At 45.4% G+C, this 25300-nt stretch overlaps 1 protein-coding gene across 3 annotated transcripts in view; it reads left to right on the forward strand.

Annotated features, from left to right (window-relative positions):
• The window catches only part of MAP2K4 (mitogen-activated protein kinase kinase 4), a 139947-nt gene extending 119383 nt beyond the window's left edge, over positions 1-20564 (forward strand). For all 3 annotated transcript variants that reach the window (XM_023244457.2, XM_023244458.2, XM_045045142.1), the window contains 4 exons: positions 2491-2568; positions 4278-4426; positions 16134-16179; positions 17860-20564. In XM_023244457.2, coding sequence (XP_023100225.1) covers positions 2491-2568; positions 4278-4426; positions 16134-16179; positions 17860-17973 — 387 coding nt within the window. In that variant the 3' untranslated portion in view covers positions 17974-20564. The remainder of the gene's footprint in view (positions 1-2490; positions 2569-4277; positions 4427-16133; positions 16180-17859) is intronic.
• Positions 20565-25300: the final 4736 nt, after the last annotated feature.

Raw genomic sequence — 25300 nt, forward strand, 5'->3', positions numbered from 1 at the left:
CTATCTTCCAGCATGTTTCTGTTGTCATAGATAAATACAGATTTGCGTATTTTGACATCACGCCCCGTATCCCTGCTCGTGTTGCTGTTAACTTTAGTAGGGATGGTCTGTGTAAACAGTTATAGAAGTTCAAGTGTCTCTGAGTAAAGGCAGTGGTGTGGTGTTTGGTTTTTTTTCTTCCCTCCTTAGCTTTCTAGACTGGCTAGGACCTCCAATATAATGCTGAACAGAAGTCCTATCTTGTTCCAGTGTTAATTAGGAAAAGAGTGTTCCAGATTTCATGGGTAAAAAGTATGACATTTGCTCTTGGTGGTTTTTGGATGCTCTTTATGACATGACATTTCCTTCTTTTCTCATAGTGTGCTGAGAGTTGAATTGTGAATCTTCTCAGATGTCAATCCTACATTTATTGAGAAGATGGTATAATATTCCTCCATTTTTCTGTAAATACGGGGCATCCCGTTGCTTTTCAGGTTTTAAACCAGTGTTTGTATTCCTGAGATAAACACCATTTGGTCATGATTATTATGTGGTTCACATGTTGCTAGATTAGATTTGTCCCTATTTTTGTTAATAGTTTTTGAGTTTGTGTTTATGAGGATTACGAGTAGTATCATAATGTCTTTATAATGTTTTACAAGTGAATAAATTGACCTCATAAAATGTTTTCGAAAGAAATTCATGTAAGACTGGTCTTATCTCTCCCTTGCATGGTCGAAAGAGTTCACCAGAACATCTGGGTTCGACTTTACTTCACGGGAAAGTTTTTCATAACAAATTCATTGAAAAAATAGCTTTACGGCTATTCAGATTTCTATTATTATTTTTGATAGGTTTCATTTTCAAAAACTGTGTCCATTTTGTCTGTTTCTGGAAGAACGGCAATGTCCCCCCTTTCGTTCTGATTTCAGTAATTTGGTTATGTCTCCTTTTCTCTCATTGTAGCCAGAAGTTTATCCGTTTTGTTGATCTTTCCGAAGAGTCGGTGTGCATTCTGTTGTCATTTTTGTTGTTTTTGTCTATTTCGCATACTTTTCACTCTTCTTTTGATTATTTTTTTTTCTGAGTGGTTTGGCCTTGGTTTGTTCCATTTCAAACTCCCTAAAGCTGTGAGGTTAGGTTTTGATGGCTGGCTGTGTCTTCTCTTCTAGTATTTGCATTTATTCAGTACTATGAATTTCCCCCCTGAATACTACTTTCGCTGCATTTCCTGAAGCTTCATGAGTTCTATTGCATTTTCACTTAGTTCAGGGTATTATTTTACTTCATCTTGAGGCTTCCTTTGTGATCTGCGGGTTGTTTAGAAGTATGTTGTTTCACCTCCAAATATTTGGGGATTGCCCAGGTATCTTTCTGTTACTGGTTTCTAATTGAGTGACTTCGCGATCTGAGAACACGCTTTGCGTGATTTCTTTTTTAAAAAATAAGGTGTGTTTTATGGCCCAGAACATAGTTTATGTCAGTAAATGCTCCATGTGAGCCTGAGAAAAGTGTGTATACCCTGGCTCTTTTGGGCACAGTATGTGCCTCTCTTGGTTGACGGTCCGGGATTTTTATGTAATGTGTATCTTCTCAGGTAAATACACGTATCCGCAACTAAAAACTAAGTAGCCTCCAGTGAGTATTTATACAGCCTCAGTACTCCTGTTCAAAGCAAAAATATGTAAAATAAATCTGCAAACTAGTTGTTGCTGACGGGCAGAGATTATAACAGTCAACTATCAGACTTCTGGACGTTTCTTTCAATAGTACTCACTCTCAGTCTTACCTAGGGACTGTCAGCTCTGTGCTACTGGTTCTCTTCTCCATCCCTGACACGTATGGAACTAATGGTCCCTTATTTCAAGGACATGTAAAGAATGCTCCCTTCATGGGAATTACTAAAGATGATTTCCGCGGTTTGCATGATAGGATAATATATTTTGCCAGTGCCTCATTTGGTTAAAAATGACCAATAGGTATCTTTAAAGCTCTGCATAGTGTTAAATTTAGCTTTATGATGAAGAGTAGGTAGAATAATTATAACGAATTTATTGAGTTTATATTTGCTCTTGTATTTCAGATATTTTGTGGTGTGGCTTCATTCCCTGAAACAGAGAAGATCTAGTCTTTTTTTTTTCTTCTTCTGTTTACCACTACTTGCTTACTAATCTGACCCTGTAATTATTTTTTTTTTTTCACTTCTCCAGTTTTCTTCTTTTTTCTTTGTGCTTAGCTTCCGGTTTGCACATGCTTTGGAGTCGTTAGGGGGGGAAAATGAGAAGAGTCACTTTGTTTTCCCTTTATGGAGGTGGCCATTAGGTTGGGTTTTGTGGATTGTTCTTGCTTGTTTTCAATACAATGATGGCTTCCTGTTGCTCCAAGTCTGACCCCACATGTGGATTCTTCTAGAAGTATGCTGGCATTTCAGCCACCTACCCAGCGGTTGCTTCCACCCTGAACCTTGAGGGTTTGCATGATTAATGACTGTGACTTCTCTTTGTGTTCCAGCCTGAAAGAATAGACCCAAGTGCATCTCGACAAGGATATGATGTCCGCTCTGATGTCTGGAGTTTGGGGATCACATTGGTACGTTCGTCATGGTAGATTTAGCATTGAAAGAAAATTTTATCAGTCTTCCACCCCTCATAAGAACTGCCTTTCTCTCTCTCTCTCTCTCTCTCTCTCTCTCTCTCTCTCTCTCCTAGTCTTTGACTTTACTTACCTGTTTTTTTCCTCCATGGTCATAATCACAGGAACTATATCTTCTAGTGGTTGAAAAAAAGTATGTGTTTTACTTTAAAAATCAAACCAGAGTTGACAGTTTCCCTCAAGGTTTACGAAGTGCCTTGGGCTCTTTGGTGTCATGCTGGGTCCCTTGGCCACAGATACGAGGTGCCAGCAACCGCACTAGGAACAGGAACGGGGGAGGGCGGCGCCCCCACGGGCAGTGCAGCGGTGAAGGCACCTGTCTGCTGCCGCCTCCAGCGGGAATAGCATGTACTCTCTGTACAGCATGTGTATTAGGTGTATGTGTTTACACGGATGAGCAGAGTTTCTACTTGGAATCTTCTACTCACTGAACAGAAAAGTCACACGTGAATGAGCTACAAGTAATTCAGTTCTTGTGGAACCAGAACAACCGAGGTAATAGACCTAATGAAAGTTCTACCTTCAAACAACACTGAGAAAGAATAGTAAGGAAGCTACTTAACTTGCAGCTAAGCACAATTAAGCAAATTCTTCTTTCTCACCTGTACCTGTACTGAAATTTTCCTTCTATCTTAAAAATTACCTGTATTTGCTCATTACTTATCTTTGTTACCAAATGTTGTTTTGACATTTTAGATTTCTTTTCTTGTGCTTGCTGCTTTATCACGGCTTGGTGGTGTTTTTCTGACCTTGGACAGCTTCTTCTACATGGGCTGTGAATTTCCCATCACTAGATGGGGCTGTGCCCTGTTTGGTAGGCAGCCCCAAACTTTCCCGTTCATGTCCTCCCCTTTGTAGCTGAAGAAGCCCTGAGGCGCTGTCCTCAGCGCTGCCTCTCAGGTGCCTTCTTCTCTCATGAGCTTGGGGTCACACCCTCGCATAGCAATCACCTACCAGCATACCTAAAACGGGGCTCATTTAGGCCATGCTGCAGACTTAGACCTATTTTTTCGGAAAAAGCACAATTTCTGGGTTTTCATTATCCTCAGAACAGAGCAAGAGAAAGGGGAGAATTGACCTTTGACCAATTGGGACATGACGTCCGTAAGATCCTTCGGATCTGGTTTGGGATGGTTGAGAGATGCTGTCCTGAGCACCCCACCGTTGGGGTTTTGATCCAGACTTGATTTCTTCTGTTGTGGTAATATCTGGCTGTGGTCAGAACCGTAGTAACCACAGGATGGCTGGAGAACAGAATCGCACATTTGCTTCCTTTGAGCTCAGGTTGGGCTTTTGTTGATTGAACCTTCTCTTCGCTTAAAAATGAATATGACCGCTGTTCTGGACGTGGCCTTCCGTTCAGGTAACCGTTGACTGTGCAGACTTTGTACCAAGAGTGTTCTAAAGCCAACCTTCCAGGATCCTTCACACAAAGGAATCAGAATTGAGGGCTGTCCCAGCTCTTACGTGGTGGGGACATGGTCCGGGCTTACGTTTGGGGTTTCCTTTAGTCCCAGTCCTTGAACTCAGTTGATACGGAATTCTCTGTATTACCTTGATTTCTAAACACCCCTTCCGCTTAGCCTTACTAATTGGGAAAATTATATATCTTGTATATCTTGCTTTTCCCTCTGTGTTCTCTTCAGTACGAGTTAGCCACAGGCCGATTTCCTTACCCAAAGTGGAATAGTGTATTCGATCAACTAACACAAGTCGTGAAAGGAGACCCTCCACAGCTGAGTAACTCGGAGGAAAGGGAGTTCTCCCCCAGTTTCATCAACTTTGTCAACTTGTGGTGAGTACGTGATGTCCAAATGCACAACAAACACGCGGTGAGAACAGCCAGTGTTCCTGGCTCCCTGCAGCACTGGGCCTCCATGCCCTGGGCGGGGGGGTGGCCTTCTTCCTGTCGCTCTGCCTCTGTGCCAGAACTCTGGGCCACTTTGGCCACACGGAAGGTTCCAGCAGGCCCGGAGAGCATTGCTCTTGTGTTCTGCTAGTTGGATACTGATTTCTAGTACCCAGTACAAGAAATTGAGCTTCTGCGAGACTGATCATTTTATTCAGATGCGGCTCTAACAGTGCAGTTGTGCTAGAATTGCGGGGAAGCTTTTACGAAGTCAAGAACCTACCAGGTCAGACTGGCATTTCAGGGCTGGCCCTCTGCTCCGACACAGACTACGACATAGTGCGATGCACGTAGGAGAGACCACCCAAAGCTTGGTGGGTCGGCTGAGTACTGGCTCTCTGAAAGCCGCTTCCGGGGAAGCTGTGAGCCCGACACCTGGTGTTGTTTGTCCACCTTTTAACAGGTGTGTGTGCCTGTGCACACCTGCGTGTGCGTAGAATGTAAAAATAAGAACGTGCAGATACAGCAGGAACACAGTCGTGCTTTCTACTGTTTCAGTCTGTATTTTAATGTTTTATTTATTTTTGAGAGGGAGAGAGACAGAGAGAGACAGAATGTGAGGGGCTAGGGGCAGAGAGAGAGGGAGACACAGAATTTGAAGCGGGCTCCAGGCTCTGAGGTGTCAGCACAGAACCCGACGTGGGGCTCGAACTCATGAACTGTGAGATCATGACCTGAGCTGAAGTCGGGTGCTTAACTGACTGAGCCACCCAGGTGCCCCTGTTTCAGTCTGTGTTTTAAATGACACCTGTTTTGTTATCATTTGAATATTTTTGGTGATTATTCTGTTTATCCAACATGATTTCAAATAATGCGTTTCTGGGCAAAAAGCGTTCTTGAAAATGCTTTCCTTTTTCTGCTAGTTTTTTTCTTGCCAAGAACGCTATCTCCCTCCTCTTTCTAGGCCCTGTAAGACTTCCATTTCATGGTCCAGCATTGCCCTCTTTTTGAATAATTAGAAAATATTTGTTAGACTCTAGTTTTTAAGTCCCTTTCATCTTTTGTAATGAAATTCTCCTTTTGCAATGGTTTCCCAGGGGGTGACGGATACCTCAGGGTTTTCTAGGCGGAAGAGGACCTTTAGCATGACTCAGATTGGCTGCTTTTTCCTTTTTTATCTTTTTTAAGCTTATATATTTATTTTGAGAGAGAGAGAAAGAGAGAGTGAGTTTGTGCAAGCGGGGGAGAGGGGAGAGACAGAGAAAGAGAGAGAATCCCGAGCAGGCTCTGCACGGTTAGCACAGAGCCCAACATGGGGCTCGATCCCACGAACCTGTGAGATCATGACCTGAGCTGAAATCAAGAGTCAGATGCTTAACCAGATGAACCACCCAGGTGTCCCTGCTTCTTCCATTTTTACCAGTTTGCAAACACCTATACAGTTTATATAATTGCATGTGATAATTTTATATATTCCATTTTAATGAAGTAATTTGGTTAAAGTAATCTGTGTGAGTCAAAGAGCATAATTTCTAAAATAATTAAGAGTTGTTTAATCCCTCGATCTCTTTGTTTTATTTTTTAAATTATTTTTTAAATTTTATTTTAATTTTTTTTAATGTTTATTTTTGAGACAGAGAGAGACAGAGCATGAACAGGGGAGGGTCAGAGAGAGAGGGAGACACAGAATCTGAAACGGGCTCCAGGCTCTGAGCTGTCAGCACAGAGCCCGATGCGGGGCTCGAACCCACAGACTGCAAGATCATGACCTGAGCCGAAGTCGGACGCTTAACCGAATGAGCCACCCAGGCACCCCCTTTATTTTTAAAAATTTTTAATGTTTATGCATTTTTGAGAGAGAGAGAGAGAGAGAGAGAGAGAGAGAGAGAGAGAGGGAGAGGGGCAGAGAGAGGGAGACAGAATCCGAAGCAGGCTCCAGGCTCCGAGCTGTGAGCGCAGAGCCTGACGTGGGGCTCAAACTCACAAACTGTGAGATCATGACTTGAGCCGAAGTCGGACACTCAACCGACAGAGCCACTCAGGAGCCCCTGGTCTGGTCTTTTTTAAAGTATTTATTTATTTACTTTAAGAGAGAAAGTGTGTGTGCGTGCAGGGGAAGGGCAGAGAGAGGGAGAGAGAGAGAATCCCAAGCAGGCTCCACACTGTCAGCCCAGAGTTTGATGTGGGGCTTGATCCTACGACCCTGGGATCATGACCTGAGCCGAAATCAAGAGTCAGACGCTCAACTGACTGAGCCACCCAGGCGCCCAGGCCCTTGATCTCTTGACTGGTTTTGTTGCACCTATGTGTAGTACTTGTATATTTTTTTAAATTTCTGTGTCTCTTGTTGCCAGTTCTCCCCTGTAGATAATGGTTATAGGCATCAGTGTTCCATTGTTTTCCCTGAGTAGGTCCATGGATCCATCTCATTCCAGATCATCAGGGGCCGTAGCTGAAGTACATCTGTTTTTATGACCTGCTCCTATCAGCTCTCTGCGTTTGCCCATCCTCCCTTCCACTGTTCCTGGGCATTTTCTGTCCTCGCTAACCTGGATCATTCAGGTTTCCGATTGGTTTCCTCGTGATCCAGTGCCGTTTTGTGCCAAACCATTCTCCTTTTTGTCAGAGTTGTATTTTTATTGATGTACGTCTGATCATGTTTCTTTTTGTTTAAAACTGCCTAGAGCATGCATTTTTAACAGCGTGCTATCACCCCTAAGGGGGCAGAAATTTATTCTGGAGAGGAAAACCTCTTGGATAGCGTAATGGTCTGCAGCCCTCCAAAGGGCTGCTACAGAACGTCTGCAGATTGGCGGAATTGAAATTTCACAGGAAGGTAGGGCAGTAATGAATAAAAGATTAGAGAGTACTGGTCTAGAGGCTTACCCTGGCCCTTAAAATAAAGACTAAATTAACATGGCTTTCAAAACACATTATTATTTTAAAAAAACTTTTTGTTGTTGTTGTTTATTTTGAGGGAGGGAGGGAGAGAGAGAGAGAGAGAGAGCAAGAGAGAGCATGAGTTGGGGAGGGGCAGAGAGAGGGGGAGGGAAAGAGAGAATTCCAAGTAGGGTTCCAGCTGTCAGCACAGAGCCTGATGAGGGGCTCACACTCATGAACCGTGAGATCATGATCTGAGCCAAGATCAAGAGTTGGACGCTTAACTGACTGAGCCACCCAGGGGCCCCTCAAAACCCATTATGACCTGGACCTGGTTTATGGCCCTGGCCACATTTCTCAGTACTCCCCTAGAGCTGTTTTTCTGCCAAACTGAGTTTCTTCAGTTGTGTGAGTTAAAAGCATATAGGAGATATGGGAACACAGTCTCACGGTCTTTGGGTAGATTAAGATTTCTCCCAACAGCACACAGAAAGCTGCTAAGCGTAAAAGAAGAGATTGATAAAATTCAATTTCATTAAAACTGAGAACGTCTTTTGATGAGGAGACACCACTGAATGAAATGCCCTCCCATGCGGTCTCCTTGCCGTACAGACACTCGATACAGGACTTTCAATCAGAATACGTAGAGAGTACCTATGAGTATAGAACACTTGCACTATGAAAGTGACAACCGAAAATGGCCAGATACATGAAAAGGTGCTTAAAAAGATGATATTCGGGTGCTCTGTCAGCATATGAAAGGGTGCTCCTCGGGTGTGATGGGACATCAGGGGAACTCAAATGAAATCCTACGATGAAATACCATTACCGTCGCCAGAATTGACTACAGTTTAAAAGGCTGATGGTACAGGAGGGTCTGGAAGCCCCTGGAAGTCCCGTGCAGTAGCTGTAAGACTGTACGTGGTGCAGTGTCATTGGGAGATTGGCAGTATCTCATACAGCCGGTGGAATACAGCTGGTGCCTACGTTATGCTCCAGCAATTCTGTCCCAAGTGGATGCCCAGCGAAAGCAGAGACAGAGGCACGCTAAAGGACGTGTGGAAGAACGTTCAGAACGGCGTATTTGTAATAATCTCCAGTCAGAAAGGAGCGCCTGGGTGGCTCACTTGGTAAAGTGGCCAACTCTTGATTTCGGCCCAGGTCGTGATCTCAGGGTCCGAGAGTTCCAGCCCCACATCAGGCTCTGCACTGACAGCGCATAGCCTGCCTGGGATTCTCTGTCTCCCTCTCTCTCTGCCCCTTCTCTGCTCCCTCAAAAATAAATAAATAAATGTAGGGAAAAGAACAGCATTTATCCCCAGGAGAGTGGACAGTAAGTTCTAGCATTGTTAGCACAGTGGTACACAGCATCGGAGGTTGGACTGTTGCTACACTCAGCCACGGGTAAACCTCAAACAGCGCTGAGCGAAAGAAGCAATACGTAAAACAGCGTGTATGGTTTCATTGACGTGGAATTTCAAAAGGCAGACAAGAATGAATAAAAGGTAATAGAATCAGAATATTGATATTCTTTATTTTTGTTCCATGCTGAGGGCGTGTGTGTTTTCCTGAATGTATGCTTCAATCAAAAGTTCGCTTAAGGGGGGGGCGCCTGGGTGGCTCAGTCCGTTGAGCGTCCGACTTCAGCCCAGGTCATGATCTCACAGTTCATGGGTTCGAGCCCCGCGTCGGGCTCTGTGCTGACAGCTTGGAGCCTGGAACCTGCTTCTGATTCTGCGTCTCCCTCTCTCTCTGCCCCTCCCCTGCTATTGCTCTGTCTCTCTCTGTCTTTCAAAAATGAATAAACATAAAAAAAATAAATTAAAAAATAAACAAAATAAATAAATGTAAAAAAAGTTCACTTAAGGAATAAGAAGAAGCACTTAGGGACCAAAATGATGACGCCAGCTCACAGTTTAAATTCTCCCTGCTTTAACTTCCTATTTAAATCATTAACGGATTTGTTGAAGTCTATTTATTTTGAGAGAAAGAGAAAGTGTGCACAAGTGGGGGAGGGGCAGAGAGAGAGGGAGACCCAGAATCCCAAGCAGGCTCAGCACTGTCAGCACGGAGCCCAGTGCACGGCTCGATCCCATGAACCATGAGATCATGACCTGACCCGAAAGCATGAGTCAGACACTTAACTGGCAGAGCCACCCAGGTGCCCCTTAAGTCATTAATGGAATTTTTAAAAGGGAAACCCAGCCTTTACTTGCACTGTCCTCAAGGAGTTCTTGTGAAATAGCACAGGTGAGACTGACTTCAGGGATGGGCCAACTGATGGCAGAGTTTGCATGCACAGAGGGAGAGCGCCACGGGGACGGTAGGAGATCTGCACAGGAACTGCTCAGCTGGGCACAGCAGGACCCGGAAAAAGAGGCAGCTTGAGGGACAGGCAGTTAGGAAGCTTATCTCGATCCGAAAAACGTCTCGAGGGAGCATTCTCTGCTGGAACCCAGGCACGGCCAGGACTCTTCCTTCGGCAGTGTTCACCCCTGCCTTCTCCTTGGCTCAGGCTCTGCTGAAGTAACTCCTACTGAGGACACTTGTGTTGGTCAGAGTCTGGGAGCACAGCGGAAGCTGTCCTAACAACCCAGGAAACGCATCCCTTGGCAAGGTGACCGTGCTCCAGAGATGGCCCTCTACTCTTTCTCCCAGTCACCCAGGGCTGTGACCGGGGTCAGCTCGTCACACTCCACGAGCACTGATGCCCTGGGGGCGTGAAGAAACACCAATGAAGATGAGCGTCGTATCAGCCTGCGAAATTGGAGCCAACACTCCCTTGTAAAATTTGCCAGTGAAGAAGTCAGGGACGAAAACTGGTCAGAATGGACGAATTTGAATTCGGGACAGGTTTTTCAATGAACAAACACGGTTTCTGAATTGAAGAGGAGGAACTGGTGGTAAACAGCATATTGGGTATTGCACGGTTGACCGAATCTATAGAGCAGGAAACACCCTTGAGTGAATCCTGCAGACAAGAGGGGTAAGAAAGACGAACAGGAGACACACGATAGGAGTCCTGGAGAACAAAATCCAGGAGACCCCACTTAACTGATTATAGTAGAGAGAGAATTAAAATAAAAATTATCTTCACTTGAAGAAAACCTTGAGTCCCTAAATTAAAGTACCAGACCAAATTAACTCGGAGGGGAGGGGAAAAAAAAGCCATCTAGGGATGTTGTAAGATTTTGTTGTTGTTTTTTGCATTCAGAGAGAAAACTTGACAAGCTTTCGTTGAAAACACAGGCACACATTAATGTTCACACCAGTGTAGAAAGACATAGAATCAGAGCAGTACCTGACGAGTGTTATGATGGGTGAGACCACTTTAGATTATTAGGGTGCATTCGATCCAGGACAGTAATTGCACCAAAACTACTAAAATACTGGTTAAACGTTTCATGGTATCTTTTAAAATGTAGCGGCATTAGAACAACGCCATGGAGTTCACAGAGTTCTAAAACTACGTGGAATCAGAAATTACGGGAGGTAAGATCTCTAGTAAGGGGTTAATATCCAAAATATGTAAAGAACTCGTACAACTCAACACCAAAAAACTGTAAATAATACCATTAAAAAATGGGCAGAGGACCTGCATAGACATGTTTCCAAAGAAGACATCCAGATGGCTAACAGACACATGAAAAGAAGTCCAGTGTCACTCATTGTCAGGGAAATGACAATTGATGCAAATCAAAACCACAATGAGGTATCACCTCATACCTGTCAGAATGGCTAGAATTAAAAAGCCTAGAAATATCAAGTGCTGGCAAGGGGGTGGAGAGAAAGGAACCCTCACGCAGTGTTGGTGGGAATGCAAATTGGTGCAGCCATTGTGGAAAACAGTATAGATGGTCTTGAAAAAATTAAAAGTAGAAACATCATACAATCCAGTGGTTCGATTACTGGGTATTTAGCCGAAGAAAATGAAAACATGAATTCAGAAATAATGTATGCACCGCTGTGTTTACTGCAGCATTTTTAAATAATAGCCAAGATATGGAAGCAGCCTGTATCCATCCACGGTTGAACAGATAAAGATGTGGGGTAGGGTGGGTGTGCGCGTGCCTGAGTGTAATGAAATACTACTCAGCCATAAAAAAAGAAAATCTTGTCATCTGTTACAACATGGATGGAGCTAGAGGATATTATGCTAAACGAAAGGAATCAGAGAAAGATGCCATGATTTCACTTATGCGCGGGATCCGAAAAAACAAAACAAATGAATAAACAAACAAACAGCAGAAACAGACCCGGGAAAACTGAGAATTGATGGTCACCAGAGGGGAGGAGGGCAGGGGAGGAGTGAAAGGGGTGGAGGGGGGAAGGAGGGCCAGGCTTCCAGTTGTGCGATGAGTAAGTCATGAGGATAAGAGGCACAGCGTGGGGAACGTGGTCAGTGACATTGCAATGGCGTCGCATGGTGACCAGTGGGAGCACAGCCTGACGCACAGACTTGTTGAATCGCTGTGTCGTACGCCTGAAACTAATGTAACAGTGTGTGTCAACTGTACTTCAGGTGAAGAAAAAGTGACTTCAATAAATTATGGGAGGTAAGGATTCCAAGAGGCTACTGATCAGAAAGACTAGTTGTTCGGCAGGAGCAAGACCAGGTCCTTCAAGCCAGGGCCCCAGAATTCCCCAGGAAAAAGTCGAGTGCAGTGTGAGTTCAGAAGAAATGCCAACACTCACTCCCAAGCACAAGGAACGAGAATTAGTAGAAACAACCGATGGCAGGGATAGATCCGACGACTTGAGATATTAGGACAATTAGAAAAAGTCTTCTCATACATTTAAAGAAAAATGAAAAAGCTCAGAAATAAAAAAAAAGCAAGGAACACGAATCTACGAAGAACAACAGGGAACGTCCAGAGATAAAAAGCATACATTACAAATTCAGTGGCTGGAATAGACAGATTGGGTGTGATTGAAGAGAGATCAGTAAACTGAAAAGTGGGTCTGAAGCTGTCAGCTGAACTTTTGAAATGATGGGAACGTTTTGTAACCTGCCCTGTCCACTGTGGTGGCCATAGCACTCCAAGTGTGGCTCAGGAGGTAAACTTTAAAATTTTATTTCATTGACGTTAATTTGACAAGTGACTCAACCTTATTGGATGCGTGGGGTTTAACTGGTTGGGTTTCACGGGATAAGTGGGACCAAACTAATGGCAGTAGTAATTCTGAAACAGAAGATCGTCAGTGTTAATAAGAACTTGGTTAAACATTTCTACTCAGATGGCATCATGAGTTTATACGTTGGTGCAGCTTTTTGCTACAGTAGTTGACATGGAAAAATCAAAAACCTAAGATTGTGGCAGCTTTACGAAGTAAACATCTGTGTGGATGACCGATGTGATGGAAATGCTCTGGAGGTCTGAAGCCTTGGCCTTGCTCTGCCCAGGACATCACTTCCTGCACGATCAGGGGTCGACAAGTGCTCTTTTCCGGACAGGGATCCACAGGAATTGGGCTCTGCCTAGAAATCAGGATCTGGGGAGTGAAAACATGCCCCTGTCAGTCACTGCCTGGGCCACCGCGTGCTGCAGGGACACAGAATGGCAAGGGCATAGATACTGTTTGTGTAACCAGAGGACTGGATCTATAATAATCCTAATATCAGCAGGGGGCTGGAACTTGAAAGAGCCGTTGGGGGACCTTGTTCTGTAGCGGTGGACCCAAAAAGGAGCAACAGCGGTGAAATGGCTCTATCTAGCTCTAGCTCCTGCTTCGGGTTGTAGTACCCGCCAGGCACTCTGAGATCTGCGGAACAAATGCATGCATAAGCGTGTGCACCGTGCAAGCCAGAATTCCAAAATGCATGGAGTCTGATGCTAAAAAAAAAAAAAAAAAAAAAATCAACTAATAAAACAAAACATGAATTTACTTTAAATCAAGCTGAGCTTGTGGACTAGTCCAAAATACAGTTCAAAATAAAATAAGTATATTTAGGCTGTCTGAGGAAATGAGGGTGTAAGTTCGATTAAAACTGAGAAAGAATGGGGCGCCTGGGTGGCGCAGTCGGTTAAGCGTCCGACTTCAGCCAGGTCATGATCTCGCGGTCTGTGAGTTCGAGCCCCGCGTCAGGCTCTGGGCTGATGGTTCAGAGCCTGGAGCCTGTTTCCGATTCTGTGTCTCCCTCTCTCTCTGCCCCTCCCCCGTTCATGCTCTGTCTCTCTCTGTCCCAAAAATAAATAAACGTTGAAAAAAAAAATTAAAAAAAAAATAAAACTGAGAAAGAAGTGGGGCTCCTGAGGGGCTCAGTCAGTTAAGCGTCTGACTTCAGCTCAGGTCGTGATCTCGTGGTTCATGGGTTCGGGGCCCGTGTCAGGCTCTGTGCGGACAGCTTGGAGCCTGGAGCCTCCTCAGGATTCTGTGTCTCCCTCTCCCCCTCCCCTGCTTGTGCTCTGCCTTTCTCTCACTCTCTGTCTCTCTCAAAAATAAAGAAGCCTTAAAAAAAAATTTTAGAAAGCTGAGAAAGAAGTAAAACAGAAATGATGAACAGTTGGCTATGAAAACTGATGCAGAGATTTAGAAATGAAAAAAACTTAGCCGTCGATACAAAAGACCGCATATTTGATGTACTCTAGGCCGGAAACTGGGGATAGAACTGGGGAAGTTGGCAGATAGGCCACAGGGATTTCCCAACATGACACAGATTCAACTGCGTGAAAGAGTGGTTGAGCACCAGGGGGAACAGAAAGGGAACTGGTAAGATACATGTAGCGAACGTGGCGAAACATAATTCTGGAAGTGGGAGAAGCAGTATTGGAGATCATGTGGCGAAGCATTTGAGACTTGATGTTCTCAGCTTGGAATCAAATCTCTGTGCCGTGTGGGAGACACAAAGGTATCTAAATGTGTATCTAAATGCCCTGAAGGACGAGCGGAGAACGGTAGTGTAGAAGTTAGCAGGAATGTAGACTGTCTGGGAAGGTGTAATCAATTAGACCGACAGCCACCTTGCGATGAGCCACAGTAATTGCCAGAAAACGAGCCGTAGCTCCTTCTTTCCACGGAGGAAAAAGAATTGTTAGCCTTGTCCTAAAGCTTTATACGTCGGCACTCCATTATAATTCAAAATAAGGAGGAAATACAGATTTTTCCAGGAATGGAAAGAGTAAGAGTTTACCATTCATAGATTGTTTGAAAAGATATACTTGGCCCAGAAGGAGAGTGAACCCAGAAGGGTGTTGCAGCTTGGTTCCCTGGAAGGCAGGCTTTTCTCTTTTTTTTAAGTTTATTTATTTTGAAAGTGAGAGAAAGCGTGACTTGGGGAGGAGTAGAGAGAGAGAGGACGGAGAGAGAGAATCCCAAGCAGTTCTCTGCACTGTCCTCCAGAGCCTGATGTGGGGCTCAAACCCACGAACTGTGAGATCGTGACCTGAGCCAAGGTCAGATGCTTAACCAACTGAGCCCACCCAGGCGTCCCAGAAGCCAGGCTTTTGAGGCAGAGATCAGTGTGTGGGAAGCGGATGAGATGGCAGTGACCTTGCCATCAACAGCTAGAGGAGCGGAGGGAAGTTGGCCTGCAGTGCGATCTTCACAAAGACCTCTACAGGCAAGGCGTACCACTGGGATGACCCTCCAGGGTTGGCCTGACGTGCGTGAGGGTCTTGATTTCCCTGCCCCTCTGTGGAGCAGTCATGAGCTCAGGCTGCCCCAGGGAGGCTAAGGTGGGTCTCTTCGGCCAAGGTCATCCCGAAGAGGCTGGCCGCTGAGGGTTGTCTGCCAGGAGAATGCTTTCATACTGCAACTCGGCGTAGGTACAGTCGCCATAGCACAGCACCACATCCCGCCCAGAAGGTATGGAACACAGAAAACCGCGCTGAGTTTGGAAACAGGTGAGGGGGCTCAGTCGGTTAAAGGCCTGACTCTTAGTTTCAGCTCAGGTTATGATCCCACGGTTCGTGGGTTCAAAGCCCACGTCAGGCTCCATGCTGATGGTGCGGAGCCTGCTTGGGATTCCCTCTCTAGCCCCTCCCTTGCTCTCTCTCTCTCTTTCTCAAAATAAATAAAAACCAATTAATTAGAAAAAAGAAATAGATGAACTATGTTGTCAGTGTTAATTAACTTTTGCGAGTAAAAAAAAAAAAAGAATTTAATTGAGATTGGAAGAGAGGGGTGATTAAGATACATGGTCCCAGACCAATATGGTAAATATAAACAACATGAAAATACCTCTGGCCACATTAATTAGACAAGGTAGGATTCAAGGCAAAAATATCAGGGCAGAGTGTTTTATTATATCAATATAGTCCTTAGTAAGGCGGTGGTGCTCTCCACGTTTGGACCAAAGGACGCAGGATTGAAATACAGAGCGCAAAAATTAAAAAAAAAAAAATCTAAGGATAAATTGATAAAATTTGTATATAGTTTACTTCCCAGACTTCTGGTTTCTCTCAGGTGGTGTCAGTATAAATACTAGTGTCTGTATTTAGAAAACACGTGCATACACACAATTTTATACACACATTCGTACATTTATTCCTAGTATTCGCAGCTGTGCTGTAATCTGTAAGCAGTAGTTAACTTGTTTCTTGTTTTCCACTAATGCTTCTACACTGAATATCCTGAGGACAAATCCTTAGATTATAAATTGTTTAAGAGTGTGTGTGTGTGTGTACGTACATCTGGCAGGTTGTTCTCTTTGTTCCTTTTGTGTCTGAAGGAAAAAAACTGCTTGGTTCTTTGTGATACTTCACTTGTGAAAAGAAAAGCACTTGGGTAACTGTGTTTCCGTTTTAATAATGGTATTTTTCTGTTATTTTAGCCTTACGAAGGATGAATCCAAAAGGCCAAAGTATAAAGAACTTCTGGTAAGTATGAGACCTTGGGAATTTTAGTTATTTGTATGAGACCTTGGGAATTTTAGTTATTTCCTTGCCCAAATGCTCTTAGCAAGTAATGGTCTCCTGTGTTCTCAACAAATAGCCTGACCTAATTGAGTATTTTATTATTATGTTTTTAATAATTTTATTTTTTCTAATGTTTATTTTTGAGAGAGAGTATAAGCAGGGGAGGGGCAGAGAGAGAGAGAGAGAGAGAGAGAGAGAGAGAGAGAGAGAGAATCCTAAGCAGGCTCCCCATTGTCAGCGTGGAGCCTGATGCCGGGCTCAAACTCACAAACGCCAGATCATGACCTGAGCCAAAATCAGGAGTCGGATGCTTAACCAATTCCACTACCCAGGTACCCCCACCGCCACCCCCCACCCCACCATTGAGTGTTTTTTTTTTTTTTTTTAATAATGTTTGAAACCAGTATTTGGAAAGAGAAAATTTGAAGTTACATTTTCCTCCTAATTTTTGGCTAGATTCTCATGGAAAAATTTGGCCTTGACATGTCATAAAAATTACCCCCCAGAATTTTAACATTCATTTCAGGAGCCACCGTCCACTGCCTGGCCTGTGTGTGTGTAACAAAGTTTTGTTTTTTTTTTTAAGTAATTAAAAAAATTTTTTTAATGTTTTATTTATTTTTGAGACAGAGACAGAGCGTGAGCAGGGGAGGGGCAGAGAGAGGGAGACACAGAATCCGAAGCAGGCTCCAGAGTCAGCTGTCAGCACACAGCCCAACGCGGGGCTCGAACCCACAAACCATGAGCTCATGACCTGAGCTGAAGTCGGACGCTTAACCGACCGAGCCACCAAGCTGCCCCTACAAAATTATTCAAAATTATTCTGTATTAAACTCTCTCAATGCAAATTTACATCATACAGCAAATTCCCATTTCTTCAAAAGCTCACCCATCCCTGGGACTTGGTTGTTTTAAGCAGCGCTGGAATGGCTCCGGTCCTGGCAGTGAACAAAATGCTGGGACCTAATCAATAATGTGGTGATAGTTGAAGCAAAGACGCCCTTGCCTAGCTGTCCAGGGTGTTAGGTCAAACTTCTGGTCTGTGCCAGCAGGGACTCCGAAGATATCCAGCCCACGTACTTAGAGAAGCCATGAAAGAAAAACACTGGTAGAGATGGCGTGCGAAAGGGTGGGCTTGTGACGCAGATACGGGGCTGGTGGCTTCGGAGGGGACGGGGGCAGAAGTTCGCAGGATGGGATTCTGTCGAGCCTCTTTCAGAGCAGGGTCTGGAGCACTGGAACAGCCTCTTCTCTGAGATCCTTCTGCACATGGGGGATATGGGAGGTTGAAGCTTATGCCTGTGTCCCACGGGGAGTGGCAAGCCATACTCGTGTGGCTCTTCCTGGCTCTCAGATGGTGGCAGGGCCTCCAGCTGTGTTTGGGGCCGAGGAGCAGCTCTCCTGCTGTCTGCCTAACAAATCCTCCCCGGTGTGCAGAGAAGCCTCCTGACCTCACTGCCAGGATGGCTCTTCCAGATCGGGCTTGCCCACACCCACTAACCGGTCTCTCGGAACGAGCGTGGCCGTATTTCACGGCCATTATGGGGTGGGAGCCTTCCGTCCCGTGCCGTATCGAAATTGGGAAAAGCTCAGTGTGGGCTCCCCCTACGAACTTTGATCATCTTTTCTTTTTTCGTGCAGAAACATCCCTTTATTTTGATGTATGAAGAACGTACCGTAGAGGTCGCATGCTACGTTTGTAAAATCCTGGATCAAATGCCAGCCACTCCCAGCTCCCCCATGTACGTCGACTGACCTCGCCGCTGCGTCAGACTCTAGGAAAAAGGGCTGAGAGGAGGCAAGACGTAAAGAATTTTCATCCCGCATCGCAGTGTTTTTATTGCTTGCCCAGACACCACGTGCAGTGAGATTGGTGTTCGTTTCCATCTTGTGTGTATGCTCCTGTCACCTAGACATGCATCCCCGTGATACCCGATCGATCACACAGTGTTCGTGCTGGTCAGAGAGACCTCACCCCGCTCTTTTGTGACGGACATGTCCGTGACATGTGGAAGTCAGTACGATCAATTTATTGACTGTGATCAGATCACATCTTAACTTCATTTCTAGACTCGAAACCTGGAGACGCAGCCACTGGAATGGTGTTTTGTCAGACTTCCAGAAACTGGGAGCGCACGGTGATGGATGTACGACGTCTGAACACAGAGACTCGGGCTTGAGCGAGAAGGGTTTGCACAGCCAACGAGACGCATTGCCTTCTGGAGCTGGGAGACAAAGGAGGAATTTTAATTTTCTCTCTTCACCAAGTGCAATAGATTTACTGATTTGATACTCTGTTGCTTCACCGTCACGGTCGATGTTCGGGGATCGATGTGCTCAGCCAAATTTCCTGTTTGAAATATCACGTTAAATTAGAACGAGTTTCTCTTTACCAAAAACCGTGTTGCGTTCAAAGAGGTGAACCCTGAAATACGGAGACAGGACAGAACGTGTTCTTTTCTCCTTGACTAGTCCTTCTCTTCATCGGGAAGACTCAGGAGTCTGCCACTTGTCACAGAAGGTGCTGCCCCTAAGAATTTTCTTTCTCAAAGTTCGGTGTCCTGCCAACTTGATATTCCGTCTGCCACAAACCACCAGGACTGAAAGAAGAAAAACGTGCTGAGGGCCAAGTTTACGGGTGTTTCCAATTCTAGCATCCGATCTGGAACAACTTACAGCACCCTGTATTTCCCCTGGGTCCCAAGCCTGATACTTTAGCCATCATAACTCACTCACAGGGAGAAGTAGCTATAGAAGCGATGTGCCTTGACTGATGACGTAGAGATTGCTTACAGGCAGCACGAGACCAAACCTCAGTCGTCTGCCCGCACTGGCCCACATCTTCGGTTTCTGGATCCCTCCCCCTGCCCATGTGGTCTGTTGCCGCTAACTGACTTTTGCTCAGTCCAGTATTTTGCCTTTTACCCCCCACCCCTCCATTTCAAAACCATTTTTAATCATCCGGGATATCTAGCCCCAAATCCCTCCTGCACTCTAACGTGTAAAAGGCTGAGGAGCGTGGGGCCCCACTGATGTGGTAGGTGATGAGGAAGCATCTTCTAGAGACACATTTGACCAAATGAGGGTCTGAAATGGCAGTCTTTAGAGAAGCTCGTCACCCATGAGAGTCTCTGGCACAGGTCACTGTCGTTTCTTGGAATTGGAATTCTATAAAAAAAAAAAAAAAAAAAGACGACGACAACAACAGCAACCAAAAACCCACAAAACCCCAAAGCCCAAAACCACCCCTAGAATCTGCTCTCTTTTGCCATGCTGCCTCACTTACCCCTTAGCCGGGTCTTCCCTAGGTTTCGCTCAGGCCTCCCCGGCACCGAGCGTTGGGTTCCGTGTAACAGTCAAGCAGCCCTTGGGAGTGGCTCAGGCACACTGGGTAGGAAACGGCCGTGGGCCGAGAGGCACACAGTGCCATCCAGGAACCAGGCGGTGGCAGGTGTCGACGTGTCTCCTCCCAGGGTGGCCGTCGCAAACGGTATAGAACGATAGAGGGGAGACGGTGCTGTTTAAGGTTACGTCCCTGTCCATTTTCAGAATTCAGAAATGATTTCTCACTTTGGTCCGCCTGCCCAGTCTCCTTGTTTTTCTCCCCCCTCCCTGGCTCCCCAAACCTTAGACTTCCCAGTGCTCTGAACGGAGGCGTCGTTGCACGTCTTCCTTCGACCGCACCAAGCCATCATCCTCCGTTGCCCCCGGCGACTCAAGAGGAATCTGTTTCTCTGCTGTCAACTTCCCGTCTGGCTCAGCGTAGGGTCACTTTGCCATTAGACACATGGAGATCAAAGCAATTCTGACTGTCCAGGAGCTAATCTGACCGTTCTGTTGTGTGGACAACCACATAAAAAGGCAATTTTAGTGTATTAATCATAGATTATTATAAACTATAAACTTAAGGGCAAGGAGTTTATTACAATGTATCTTTATTAAAACAAAAGGGTGTATAGTGTTCACAAACTGTGAAAATAGTGTAAGGACTGTACATTGTGAGCTCTGGTTATTTTTCTCTTGTACCATAGAAAAAAAATGTATAAAAATTATCAAAAAGCTAATGTGCAGGGATATTGCCTTATTTGTCTGTAAAAATGGAGCTCAGTAACATAATTGCTTCTTGGAGCTTTGGAATATTTTATCCTGTATTCTTGTTTGAATTCCTCCTCTATTTAAGATATATACATGGAATCGAAGTGTTTATGTAATAGTTCTACCCTTTGCCTGCAGGTCAGTTGTAATAAATCTAGGCTGTGATGATGACTTTGTAATTTGATTTTCTGAAGTCAGACCCTGAGAGGGGAAAAATCAAGTAAATTCCATTAAATTATCTGTGCATTTCACATTGGGACAAACTCCCTTCTTCTGGAAGTGTTTATGGCTCCTTTTTTTTTTTTCCCCTCCTCCCTTCTTGTGGTTGCGCTCTCTCTCTCTCTCTCTCTCTCTCTCTCTCTGCTCACTCTTCTGGAAACCACAGAGGTATTCGTGAAGCACCTGTTGAGTGGGTGTGATGCAGTCTCTTTTTCCAGTTTGCTCCTCTGTTGGTTGCCCTCACCTGCCCTGGCTTTCTCGATGCTAAAGGAAAGGGGTACCGTTCTTCAACCTGTGTCCGGTGGAGGTACACAGCTCGCAAGAACCCAGCCTGCCTCACGCTGGTGCCGTCGCTGCTGGGTGAGCACTGGATACCAGCTCAGATCGCGGTCACCGCTACTTTAGAGAGAAGGGTGGGGAGGAGGTTTGTGGGCCAAAGGCCTGTGGAGGCCAGACCTGAGAGGTTTATGGGCGGGAGGATAGATGTTGCTGAGCAGAAAGCCTTGGGAGCCTGAGAAAGTGGGGGAGGGAAGAACTTCAAAGCTCCAGCGCTGAACGTATCTGTTACATTAGCACCTCTCGGCTATTGGCCAAATCCTGACTCATTGACCGTGTGCAGATTCAGCACCTCACTCTTCCCCTGTGCCTGTTTCCCAACCTGATCTGAGATGCAGGAGGTATCGTTCTGGAACCAGCTGCGGTAGGTGAGTATCAAACGTTCTCCAGGGAATGGCCGTAGATCGCCTCCCCGGCTACGCCTTTGCTGCCAGGGGAAAGGAGACCCCGCGGAGCGTCCAGACCCTAGCCGTGCAAGACAATGTCATGGGAAATAGACTGTGAGCAACCTGCCTCTCCTGTATGTGTTCATCTCCTCTGATCCTGACTGTAGCCTTCCAAAGTCAGTTTGTAGTGTCTCGTCTCAGATAGAAGAGAGGAAACAAAAGCAAAAACAAGGCTGAGAGAAGCAAACTTGTGGCTCCGGTAGCAGCAGGGAGGGGAGCTGAGATTCAAATCCACGTCTGTGACATGTACTGTAGGAAATGCTACATTAATTAAGAAAACAAAAAAACTGTCACCCAAGAAGCAGGCCGGAGTTGAGAGGGAGAGGGAACTCCAGCTGGGGCAACTCTGTTCGTAAACCTGACCAAGGCCAGCTTCTTTGTCTTGGGGATGAGTTGACCTCAGAGGTTCTGGAGCGGGGTGCTCAGTGGGGCTTAGTGGCCAATACAAAGGCAGCGTCAGGTGTAGCACCCCCGGGATTCAGGACAGAGGCCTTCATATCCCTATCAGCATGATGACATCGTGTGGCAGTCGCTGGTAATGGGGATTTGGCAGGAGAGGAAATTGTGACGGCTTTTAGTTAGTATTAAAGTGCCTTTTCGCTTACTGGTTCCCTCCATGTGTCTTAGCTGCGGGAGGATAGAAACGGGACCCAGAGGGGCTTGGAAGCGTTCTGGAACACTGGCCGCCTTGTCGCAGAGGTCCAGAGGTGACTTCTGTCTCCAGCTCTCGACCAGGGCTGGATGCACCAGTCACATGCATGGCATCTGTACCTATTACTCGGGGTGTGAGGGATGGAGAACCTAAGAACTGTTGGTCTTGAACTTGTCAACTCCTTAAAATACCTCATGAAGTCGGCTGAGGGAAAATCCAATAGCACGAGAGACTCACTTCTTAGGGTGCACTCTTAAGACACGCGCGTGTGATGGAAAGCTGGTGTGAGACTGCGCGCGTAAGGAATACCGTTAGTCCGAACCACCAGCCTCCTTGTGCCTTCTGGGAATTTGCTACGGACTAAATTGATGTATTTCTTTCAGATAAACGAGTATCCAGGAAATCTTTCCGATAAACGAATATCCAAGAATTCTCGTCTCAAACCTTGAAATCATTACGAGGTAACGCAACGTCTGCGTTAGCGTTTTTATTTTTGTTTTGTTCTTTTCCTGAGGGTCTGCCAAAGTGTATTCTACTTCTTCGATGTAAGATGTGACTCTGCCATCTGAAATTATCAATCTGTAGAGCATAGTGTGAAGTCCCGACTGAGTAAGGATAATGTAGAAGGAATCAGATTTCTATCAGCCTTTGATTTGCTGAAACACTGAAAAACAGGACTTCTGGGTTTTCCTAGCTTTTCTGCACATATTCAATGCGAATGCAAGTCTGTGAGGCAGATAGTCCCACACGCCGGGTACCAGTCTTCAAGAACTCGGTAGCTTTTGTAAGGCAGTGCCCGGGCAGAGGCAGACCATCTCTGTCTCTTGACGCTTTGTTGAGAGTCTCCTGGAGAAATCATGTGTTTCCTATTCAACAACGTAACAAATAAGAAGGTGTGTGTATAGGATGGCTAAAAAAATGTTTTAAGCCAAGATTCGTTACATGCACATGATTCCTTCCTATCTTACGAACTCTACATTGAGTCCAGTCCGCGGAGCCACGGATGAGAACATTTTTTATTTCCTTGGAAAAAATGCCTTCAGCGTGTGGTTAGAAGCATCACGCTTCCTGCTCGCTTTTGATCCCAGGTGGTATTTCGCAGCTTCATTTCTTTGTTTGCAAGACTGGGTCCCAACACATCTGCCCGTTTCTATAAGGTCAACCCAATTCCAAAGCGTGGAGGGTTGTTTCAACCGAGGGCAGAGAAAGCATAAGCACTGGCTAGAATCAGCTTCTGTTCCTGAATATGTCAAGGCTTGCCTTGAATATGTGAGACTTGCCTTCTGGGGGCCTCTTTCTCTTCACCTTCTTCTTCTGGGTAGGAGCCAGGTGCTTTTGGTGGGATCCCATAATTTTCTCTAGTTTCTTTTGTTTCTCTCTACTCTGATTGACAATGTGACACATTCATTTCTCACTGTGGGTTTCTGCCTCCTAATCAGTCTTCCTCACCTCTGGGCTTGTTCCCCTTCAATCTATCCCCATGACTGCCCTTCACCTCTCTTTTTTTTTTCCTTTTCTTTTTTAAATGTTTATTTATATTTGAGAGAGAGCGAGAGCCGGGGAGGGGCAGAGAGAGAGAGAGAGAGAGAGAGAGAGAGAGAGAGAGAGGCTCTGGCACTGCAGAGTCTGATGCTGGGCTTTGAACTCACGACCCACGAGATCATGACTTGAGCAGAAACTAAGAGTTGGTCACTTAATCGACTGAGCCACGCAGGCACCCATATTTTTTAATTTTTTTGATGTCTATTTATTTAAAAAAATTTTTTAAAACTTTTTTTTAATTTATTTTTGAGACAAGGAGAGACAGAGCATGAACAGGGGAGGGTCAGAGAGAGGGAGACACAGAATCTGAAGCTGGCTCCGGGCTCTGAGCTGTCAGCACAGATCACGACACATGGCTCGAACTCACGAACTGCGAGATCATGACCTGAGCCGAAGTCGGACGCTTAACTGACTAGGCCCCCCAGGTGCCCCAGCCTTTGTAAAGTGCTGATTGAATTGTGTCATTCTTCTGTTTAAAATTCTTTAATAAGTCCTGGGGATATGCAGGATGAAGGCCGGGCTTATGTGTGTTTCCATGTATAGCTTTATTTAATCCTCAACACGTGGGTAGAAACTATTATCTCCGTGTTAAAGATTAAGAAACGGACTCACTGTGGCTAGTAATCTGCCCACTATCTCAGAGCCAGTGAAGAGTCTGGAAAAGTCAGGAGTAGGGCACGAGTGTGAAAAGATGGGCAGGGTCATAATCGTACATGAAATTGCACATGCCAAGGATGAACTTTTTCTCTTACATGCTGGAGAACCATAGGGAATTTTAGGCAAGGTCATGATCTCACGGTTCATGAGTTCGAGCCCCACGTCAGGCTCTGTGCTGACAGCTCAGAGCTTGGAGCCTGCTTCGGATTCTGTCTCTGTCTCTCAGACTGTGCTTTTGGAAAATCATTTCAGTGACTATGTAGGCTGGAAATGGGGAGGTTTGAAGGCCGATTAAGAAACAATATTCTAGGCAAAAGTTGGGGAAGGTAAAATAGTGGAATGGGAGGTGGAGAGGATTTAAGAGATAATGTAGGGGGTGGAATTAGCTCCATGGGCTCATCAGATGTGTGCGGTAAAGAAGGAGGTAGGGGAGGGGGCCTGGACGAATGATGTTTTCTGGCTTGGGTGACAGATTGCCTTAGAGATCGGTTGTGCCATTCACAAACTTTCATGGTTCACCAAACCTCCTGTGCTTTTCAGTACCTTCTTGTTGTCTAAGCTGGTTCCTTCTGTCCAGAACTCTTTTTTTTTTTTCCTGCTTTTGAAAGCACCTACCTACTCTGAATTAAAGACCTGAATTCAATCATACACCCTCTCAGAAGCCTTCCCAATTCTGTCCTCTGAGCTTCACTTCTCTCTCTCTCTCTCTCCCTCCCTCTCTCTCTTTCTCTCTCGTGATATCTCTGTGTAGCATTAATCATGTTCAGTTATGGTTATCTCTTTCCTTCCTTGGTTGTGAGTTATCTGAAGTCAGTCTAGTCATCCTTATGGCCCAGTGAGAAGAGTCCTCATACCTGTCCTACAGCGTCGGTACTCTTCTGTTAAAAAAGCCTTTCAATCCCAGTTTTTTCACACTTGTGGAACATAGCGTTTCATTCTCTCGAGCCTCGATGATGTTTTCCCAGAGCCATGCGAAAAATTGGATTTGTATATCTGTGGCATATTTGCTAAAAACAGAGAAGCCAATATAGACTCAGTTGACCGCACAGTCAATGGTGAGTATCCAAAGCTTAGGCACTGTAGACAGAAGCAGGCAGGTACTATCACTAAGAAAGTACCCATGGCTTCTGTCTCT

Source organism: Felis catus, chromosome E1 (assembly GCF_018350175.1).
Source record: "Felis catus isolate Fca126 chromosome E1, F.catus_Fca126_mat1.0, whole genome shotgun sequence".
In the NCBI taxonomy this organism is placed as follows: Eukaryota; Metazoa; Chordata; class Mammalia; order Carnivora; family Felidae; genus Felis; species Felis catus.